Source organism: Anolis sagrei, chromosome 2 (assembly GCF_037176765.1).
Source record: "Anolis sagrei isolate rAnoSag1 chromosome 2, rAnoSag1.mat, whole genome shotgun sequence".
In the NCBI taxonomy this organism is placed as follows: domain Eukaryota; kingdom Metazoa; phylum Chordata; class Lepidosauria; order Squamata; family Dactyloidae; genus Anolis; species Anolis sagrei.
This window is the reverse complement of record NC_090022.1, coordinates 12,007,772-12,017,527: the sequence shown is the minus strand read 5'-3', so window position 1 is coordinate 12,017,527 and position 9,756 is coordinate 12,007,772. Positions and strand designations below refer to the sequence as shown.

Below are 9,756 nucleotides of genomic sequence, written 5' to 3'. Positions count from 1 at the left end.
TACGTATGCCGTGGACAAGAGACAGGGCCTTCTCGGCTGTAGCCCCCCGCCTATGGAACTCGCTTCCCAATGAGGCAAGATCAGCTCCGTCCTTCCTGTCATTTAGGAAGAATTGAAGTCATGGTTCTGGGACCAGACTTTTGGACAGCAGGCATAAATAGCGCTTTGGATATGGAATTAGACTGGAATGGTGATACAGCAGTTAATACTGTTTGTATTGTTTTAATTAATGTTCTATTTATTGTTTTTATATTGCTTTGTTATATTTAATGGCATCAAACTGTGCCAAATGTAAGCCATGCCGAGTCTCCCTTCGGGGGTTGAGAAGGACAGGGTAGAAATGCTGGAAATAAATAAAAATCAATAAAATTTTAGGGATCTTTATATGTTAAAAAGGGAGGCAATAACACAATATTATAAATTGACAGTGTTTAATTCATGTATGATGTGTGTTTAAATGTAATGTTATGTGATAGGATTGTGATTGTAATAGAGTTGTATTGCCAGGATGTAGTTTGACACAGAAGGGTTAAACAGCAAAGTAACAAGCTGTGAGAATGTGACCCTGAGTTCTTGCTCTGTGGAAGATTAGGGAGTGCCAGAGATAAATTTCCTTCCAGCTGCAGTTTGTATTAGTTCCTATCTCTTTCGGTTTGTGTTCTTCACGTCTGTCTGCTGATGGTGTGTGTTGTTTATTTTGAGCTGCTTAAGTAAAGCTGAAAAACCTGCTTTTACCGGAGACTCCAGAGTCCATTATTCTGAGCTTCTGCGATACTCTGCTACACGCCAACATAAATGTCATTCTGATTTCCAGCCCAATATTTGCAAACAGAGAAATCAAACCAATTAAGGATCAGCAATATTGGATCAGCTGGGTAAACCGGACCTTGGGTCCGTCCACACAGTGGAGTGAATGCAATTTGACACCGCTTGATGTGTCATAGTTCAATGCTGTGGAATCCTGGGAGTTGTAGTTTGGTGCGGCCCCAGCACTCTTGAGCAGAACAAGCTAAAAACCTTGTAAAACTACAACTCAGTTGGTTCCCATGGCAGCTAAAATGGTGTCTAACTGGATTAATTCTATGGTGTAGATTTACCTGAAGATTAGTAAACTATACATTGTAGGATTCCATATCACAGAGTTAAAGTGGTGTCAAACTGCATTCGTTTTACAATGTAGATCAGGCACTGACAAACTTTGGTCCTCCAGGTGTTTTGGACTCCAACTCCCACAATTCCTAACAGCCGGGAGGCTGTTAGGAATTGTGGGAGTTGGAGTCCAAAACACCTGGAGGACCAAAGTTTGTCAATGCCTGGTGTAGATGCACCCTTTGCTTTGGGGTATGGTTGGAAAGATCAGATTTGGATCCCACCAGAGACATCCAAAAACTTGACTCTCCAATGCCATGATTTGTGACCTTTTGAACTTAGGGTATATCTAATAGACTGAATTCAGAGGGATATCTAGCAAAAGAAGGAAACCAGAATAAGGAAGCTGTGGGGATTTGTAAAAAGGCACCATGATGTAAATGGGTTGACTGGAAAGACAACCCATTTACATCATGGTGCTTTTTTTTACAAATCCCCATATTGAGCCAGTCAGGAGCCACAAATCCCCATATTGAGCCAGTCAGGAGCCAGTCAGGAGCCAGAATTCCAATTGGCTGCTGTCTCTGGCTTGCTGCTGAGACAAACGGTTTTAACTGTCACTTTTACCTCGGAGAGTGAAGAGAGCGCTGACTGGAAACAGCCAGGAAGGAAATGGCTGCCAACTCTCTGAAGCCCGATCATTTCTAAGGCATTAAGCATATTTTAAAGACTGTTTAAAAGGACAGCTTATTCCCTCTGTTTGCTGTGTGAATTCAGAGAAACGGCTGTATGTATTGTCGCCCTGTTTGACCTTTTGAATTGAAGTAAAGTTACTGTTACTTTTTACACAAGCCCAAGTGACACTTTATTTATACTGCAGGGTATATTTTGGTTCAGGAACTATGGCAAAGCTTCTGTTTATTTACATTTACCAACCCCCACAGAAGCTTCTAGGGGCACCGCCAACTCTGACGCGTCCACGGTTGAATTCCTGCGCTGGTTTGCTTCTCGTTCATCCAGACCTCGAATTCGCAGGTGTGTTTCTGAAGGCGAAAGAGAAATATTGCGCAGAATATTAAAATAATTTTAAGAAGTCTGGTCTAACAAGTGAAGAATACACACACATACCTCTTTCAAGGCTGCACTCTCACCCTAGATTTCTCCTTTCCCCCAGGGAGAGGAGAAAGGACCACTCACACTGCAAAATTTATAGATTATGATAGCGTTTTAGGGCCTTATCTTTCTAAAAATCCTGGAATTTGTAGTTTGGGAAGGCACTATATATTTTTTTTATTTATTTACAGTATTTCTATTCTACTCTTCTCACTCCGTAGAGGACTCAGGGCAGATTACAATGTACACATACATGGCAAACATTCAATGTTGTTTTTAGATCTACAAGACAGACATACAGACACATAGAGGTATTTTGGCATTTTTCAACTTCTGCACCTGTGTTGTAGTTCAGCCTCTGATTGTGTCTGATGTTCATGATGGGAATGGGGATGAAGGGTTTTCTGGCCCTAGGTCTGCTGGCAATGGGGATGAGGGTTTGCCTGGGCCTGAGTTAAGCCCAGACGAGAGGCCCGAGGTGTCTCATGAAGATTCACAAGGTCACATTCCTGGGAGAGGCCCTCAACAGGTTTTATCTGAGAAACTGTCTTCTGAAGATGATTTGTCAGGTGCAGAAGAGTGAAGACAGAAAGCAAGACTTTTGTAAACAGAGGCAAAGTTCTCAGGCACAATGAAGGTCAATTCGTTTGCAGGAAAAGAGAGATAAGAAACACTTACCTGTGTATTGTCGAAACTTTCATGGCTGGAATCACTGGGTTGTTGTAGGTTTTCCGGGCTATACGGCCATGTTCTAGAAGCAGTCCCTCCTAGAACATGGCCACATAACCCGAAAAACCAACAACAACCCAACACTAATCTGGTTGTAAGGGCAAAAGAAATGCTTTCCTTTCAGTTCTGGGGTCAGGAAAAGCTTTATATTGATACACAGGAAACAATTGCCTCAGTCAGGTCAACATTGGAATTTCATGACGACCTTGTTTCCAAGTCTTCTTAGCTTCATGTACCAAGTTTTGCCAGGTTCCAGATCTGTGTATTGGATTTTTATGCTGCCTTGTTCTATGGATTTTGTCCCTTTGAATCTTATGTTTTGCATTGTGTCTTGAAACTCATGGTCTATCCTTTATCTTGGGACTATATTGTTTTTTTTACCATTCTTACTCCTTTTCCTATATATATTCTTCAATAAACTGCCTCCAAAGAAGGAGCCTCCACCACACTTCAGGGCAGAGAGTTCCACTGCTGAACAGCTCTCACTGTCAGGAAGTTCTTCCTCGTGTTCAGGTGGAATCTCCTTTCCTGTAGTTTGAAGCCATTGCAAGTCTCCAGGGCAGCAGAAAACAAGCCTCCCTCCTCTTTATGACTTCCCCTCACATATTTATACTCGGCCCTCATCATGTCTCCTTTTAGTCTCCTTTAGTCTTCTCTTCTGCAGGCTAAACATGCCCAGCTCTTTAAGCCGCTCTTCATAGGGTTGTTCTCCAGACCCTTGCTCATTTTATGTGCCCTTCCTCTGGATACGTTCCAGCTTGTCAATATCTCTCTTCAATTGTGGTGCCCAGAATTGGATACAATATTCCATGTGTGGTCCAACCAAGGCAGAATACAGCATGGGTAGCATGACTTCCCTAGATCTAGACACTAGACTCCTATGTATGCAGGCCAAAATCCCATTGGCTTTTTCAGCCGCCGCATGACATTGTTGGCTCATGTTTAACTTGTTGTCCACGAGGACGCCAAGATCTTTTTCACACAGTATGCTGAATAGGGGTGCCAAACTATTGGTCCAGAAGAAGACCCTTTGTCAGTGAAGCCCAAAATTTTTGTGAAACTACAACTTCCAGGGTTACACACCATTGAGCCATAGTAGTTAAAGTGTCAAACTGCATTCGCTTACAGTGTAAATGATAAAGGGAGAAAATAGCACAACCCAGTGTGACGTCAAGTCCAAAGATTTCTTCCAAATCTGGCTCATGAAAACATTGGTTCTCCAGGTGTTTTGGACTTCAACTCCACACAATTCCTAACAGCCTATCGGCTGTTAGGAATTGTGGGAGTTGGAGTCCAAAACACCTGGAGGGCCGAAGTTGGCCCATACCTAAGTCCACTCACCTTCTGTTTGGCTTCAGGGAAAAATTTACACTTTTTCAGTTGCGCTTCTTGCAGTTCATACATCTTCCTCTTTTTGCATTTTGTTTGTGCCAGTACGATGGTCAGGAAGTATTTGATGCCCTCCACCGCCTGGGGAAGGAAAATAAAATAACATTCAAGCATGGGCCATTTCTTTCTTGGCTTTACATGGAACGGTTTGGAAATCGGATTGTTAATCCATATTGTTGGAATGCTTTGCGGGACTGTCGTGCATCGTCCTGATTCGCCCTGTAAATAAGGCAACAATAAACAGAATAATAGAGTTGGAAGGGATCCCCAAAGGTCATCCAGTCTGACAGGATCCCCTGGTGGCGCAATGGGTTAAACCCTTGTGCTGGCAGGACTGAAGACCGACAGGTTGGAGGTTCGAATCTGGGGAGAGCGTGGATGAGCTCCCTCTCTCAGCTCCAGCTCCCCATGCAAGGACATGAGAGAAGCCTCCCAGAAGGATGGTAAAACATCAAAAACATCCGGGCGTGCCCTGGGCAACGTCCTTGCAGACAGCCAATTCTGTTACACCGAAAGCGACTTGCAGTTTCTCAAGTTGCTCCTGACACACACAAAAAATAATATATTAGTATTACTATATTATAATTATTAGTATTACTGTATTATACTATATTATACTATATTATTTTATAATTGGAACCACTGGTGGCGCAGTGGGTTATATCGGTGAGCTGCTAAACTTGCTGATCATCCTCGGAGGTTGTGAGAATCACAAGTGCTATATATATATAGCATATGTGTGTGTGTGTTTCAATGTATTGTCGAAGGCTTTCATGGCTGGAATCACTGGGTTGTTGTAAGTTTTTTTGGGCTGTATGGCCACGGTCTAGAGGCATTCTCTCCTGACATTTCGCCTGCATCTATGGCAAGCATCCTCAGAGGTAGTGAGGTCTGTTGGAAGTAGGAAAAATGGGTTTATATATCTGTGGAATGACCAGGGTGGGACAAAGGACTCTTGTCTGCTGGAGCTAGCTGTGAATGTTTCAACTGACCACCTTGATTAGCATATAATGGTCTGACAGTGCCTAGAGCCTAATCACCTCTCAACAAAAGTTTGCTCTAGGCACTGTCAGGCCATTATATGCTAATCAAGGTGGTCAGTTGAAACATTCACACCTACTCCAGCAGACAAGAGTCCTTTGTCTCACCCTGGTCCTTCCACAGATATATAAACCCTTTTTCCTAGTTCCAACAGACCTCACTACCTCTGAGGATGCTTGCCACAGATGCAAGCAAAACGTCAGAAGAGAATGCCTCTCGACCATGGCCATATAGCCTGAGAAAACCCACAACAATCCTGTGTGTGTTTCTGTTGGTAGTACTGAAATTAGAATGGAATTAGAATGTCTTAGAATGGAAGAAAAATAATATAAATCTATATCAGTGTTTCTCAAATTGTGCCAGGAGTTTTGGGCTTCACAACCTCTGAGGATGCTTGCCACAGATGCAGGCAAAACGTCAGGAGAGAATGCTTCTAGAACATGGCCATACAGCCTGAAAAACCTAAAACAACCCAGTGATTTCGGCCATGAAAGCCTTTGACAATACAATGACTTTAAGAAGAGCTGTCCAGCAGTGGAACTCTCTGCCTCGGAGTCCAGTGGAAGCTCCTTCCTTGGAGGCTTTTAAACAGAGGCTGGATGGTCATCTGTCAGGGATGCTTTGATTGTGCTTTTCCTGCATGGCAGGGGGATGGACTAGATGGCCCATGTGGTCTCTTTCAACTTTATGATGCTATGAGTCTGGGCTCCATATTCCGATGTCCATTGATTAACTGGGAAAATGGGTTCCTTTGGAGAGTGAAAGGGTGGAAAATCCTCCAAATGGACCCAAACGTCTCCCATTCCTGGTCTTCCGGTGTGCTTCTGGTGTCCTTACCTGGCTCTCTGAGTTCAGGATGTTCTGTGGCTTGAAATAATACTCGCTGCCAGTGTGCCTGTTGTAGGACTTGACGACCAAGGCCACGGCCTTCTGGACCTCGGGGTTGGAGGTGGGCATTTTCACTCGGGGGACCTCCTCTGCAGTGCCCACTGGGGGCACCACCAGGAGCAGGAAGGAGAGGGCACAGGCCAGGAAGCTCACCTGTGCCATGGCTGGGCTGTAGCAGAATGGGCAGAGAGGTGGACCAGCTTTGTTTATAAAGAGGGAGTGACCACGCCCACCTTGCCAGGCCAGCCAATGAATGGGCAGAGGAAGATGGAGAGGCCACACCCACTGGTTGAGCCAACCAATGAATGGGCAGCAAGAAGATGAATGAGGCAAGAGGCTGGAGCCCATCCATTGAGCCAGCCAAGAAATGGGCAGCTAAAGGATGACTCAGCAGAGAATGCTGATGAGGCCACGCCCACTGATGGGAAGGCCACGCCCACTAAATGAAGAATGCCCACCTGGGGATCAAGCATGGGCAAACTTCGGCCGTCCAGATGTTTTGGACTTCAGCTCCCAAAATTCCAAACAAGCCTACCTAGAATGAATTGAACCAATGCTATGGGATCCTGGGAGTTGTAGTTTGCAATCTTTGCCAGCGTCGACTCAAGGCCTTGTAAAACTACACCTCCCAGGATCCCATCACATTAAGCCAGGGCAGCCGAATGAATGCAATTCGACCTCTCATCTCATTTTCACTCCTATGACTCATTATGGGAACTGTAGTTTTGCAATCTTTGGGAAAGAAGGCTCCAGGCCTTGTGAAACTACAGCTCCAAGTTTCCCATAGCATTGATTGAGCCACAGCTGGGAATCAAAAGTACAGTATGGTCTCTCTATCCGTGGAGGGATTCCATAACATTCAGTCACAGCAGTCGGATGAATGCAGTTACCAATTCATCCGAGTTGTTGTTGGAGGAAGTAGTTGCAAAAACTAATTGCTAACTTTGCCAAACATCTTTTTGGAAACGACAACTCCCAGGGTTCAGGTACTGAGCCATAGCTATTAATGCAATGTCAAAGCACATTTGTTCTGCAGCATAGCCACATCCTCAACTCTCATTGGCATTCATGCACAGAAAAACTAATAATAATAAAATAAATTATTATTATTATTATTATTATTATTATTATTATTGGAGCCCCCAGTGGTGCAGTGGGTTAAACCCCTGTGCTGGCAGGGTTCGAATCCGGGGAGAGGCGGATGAGCTCCCTCTATCAGCTCCAGCTCCCCATGCGGGGACATGAGAGAAGCCTCCCACAAGGATGACAAAAACATCAAAGCATCCGGGCGTCCCCTGGGCAACGTCCTTGCAGACGGCCAATTCTCTCACACCAGAAGCAACTTGCAGTTTCTCAAGTTGCTCCTGACATGACAAAAAAAATATTATTATTATTATGCAAGTGCAAAAGCTTACACGATACAAGGATTTAAAAACAGAACTGCAAAGACTTTGGCACAAGCCAGTGCAGGTGGTCCCAGTGGTGATCGGCACACTGGGTGCAGTGCCTTGGCCTGCACTTAAAAACAATTGGCGCTGACAAAATTACCACCTGTCAGGTGCAAAAGGCCACCCTACTTGGATCTGCACGCATCATTCGTCAATACATCACACAGTCCTAGACACTTGGGAAGTATCCGATGTGTGATCCATTACAACAGCCAGCAGAGTGATCTTATTTATTCGGTACTGATCTTGTTGTATTTTAAATAATTTTTTTTTATTTTCTAAAAACATTTGTGGTTGAACTTGTTTTTGACGCATGGCTGATTGGATAGTTACAAGTTCGCCCCATAAATTCTGGATCAGGTTGGACTACTTGTTGAAATTAGCTCCTTCCAATTATTATTGGAGAAAGTGGGTTTTTAATGTCATTACATTTGCAGTTTGTGACCATTGAGGACTATTTCTGGCATTGCAAAGTCCATTTTTCAGAGCATCCATTAACCCTTGCACTACAATCATATCCCGTTCCACTAAGAACTGCTGCCTGTCAATCATAGATTAATATACTCATGAATATTCAGTCCAATCATGCGTAGTTCACGTTTGACCAGTCCACACACTGTCTTGCCAGAGAAAAGATAATCAACAAAGAACAAGAAGTTTACTCTTTGCAATGCAGAACAACATATGTACAACCATGTGAACAACTCCATTGACTCACCCAATGTCCTTTTATTTATTTACTTATTTACCGTATTTATATATCGCCTTTCTCAGCAACTCAAGGCGGTTTATATTCGGCACAATTCGATGCCCCCCCCCAACATATAAAATACAATTATGTGGGGGGGGGGGGGGCAGAGGACAGTTCCACCTTGTCTCCTGTGCTATGCTAATAATGTAATATAAAATAATGTAATATAATACAATATATTGAATATACATATAATAGTTATATTATAATGTAATGCAATATGCTACTACTAATAATAATATGATATAATTATATATTTTATATTACATGTAATATTACTAATAATATTGCAAGATAATGGTATAATACAATATAGTAATATTTAATACTGATATTGTGCTATGCTAATGGATGGATGGATGGATGGCATCCTTGAAGTGACTGGATTGACTTTGAAGGAGCTGGGGGTGGTGATGGCCAACAGGGAGCTCTGGCATGGGCTGTTCAGTTGGAAACGACTGAACAAATGAACAACAACAAACTATGCTAATAATATAATATATTGTATGTGTGTATATGTGTGTGTGTGTGTGTGAGTGTGTATATATCTATATATATCTATATATATCTATATCTATCTATCTATCTATCTATCTATCTATCTATCTATATATATCTTGTAAGCCACTCTGAGTCCCCTTCAAGGTGAGAAGGGCGGCATATAAATGTCATAAATAAATAAATAAATAAAAATAGGAGTTAATAAAAAGTCAATAAAAACATAAATCCTTAGCATCTCCTTACTGAGCAGTGTTGCTCAACCTGGAGGTTCGGGATCCCTGGGGGGGGGGGGGGTTGTGAGTGGGGTGTCAAAGACCATCAGAAAACATACTATTTTCTGTTGGTCATGGGGCGTTCTGTGTGGAAAGTTTGGCCCAATTCTCCTTGGTAGAGTTCAGAATGCTCTTTGATTGTAGGTGAACTATAAATCCCAGCAACTACAACTCCCACATGTCAAGGTCTAGCTCCCCCAAACTCCAGCAGTGTTCACATTTGGGCATATGAAGTATTTGTGCCAGGTTTGGTCCAGATCCATCATTGTTTGAGCCCACAGTGCTCTCTGGGTGTAGGTAAACTACAACTCCAAAACTCAGGGTCAATGCCCACCAAACCATTCCAGTATTTCCAGACATGGGAGTTTTTTTGTGCCAAGATTGGTTCAATTCCATCACTGGTGGAGTTTGGAATACTCTTTGATTGTAGGTGAACTATAAATCCCAGCAACTACAACTCCCAAATGACAAAATCAATCCTCCCCCCAACCTCACCCGTATCCAGATTTGGGCATATTGTGTATTTGTGTCCAAT

General features: G+C 43.1%; 1 protein-coding gene across 1 annotated transcript; it reads right to left on the bottom strand.

Annotated features, from left to right (window-relative positions):
• Positions 1-1,925: 1,925 nt before the first annotated feature.
• Positions 1,926-6,413, bottom strand: LOC132766160 (cystatin-like). The gene is made up of 3 exons (XM_060760533.2): positions 6,199-6,413; positions 4,273-4,401; positions 1,926-2,132 (listed from the first exon to the last, which is right to left on the bottom strand). Exons 1-3 carry the CDS (start codon positions 6,409-6,411, stop codon positions 2,040-2,042), a joined length of 435 nt encoding a protein of 144 aa, XP_060616516.2. The 5' UTR covers positions 6,412-6,413; the 3' UTR covers positions 1,926-2,039.
• Between the last annotated feature and the right edge of the window lie 3,343 nt (positions 6,414-9,756).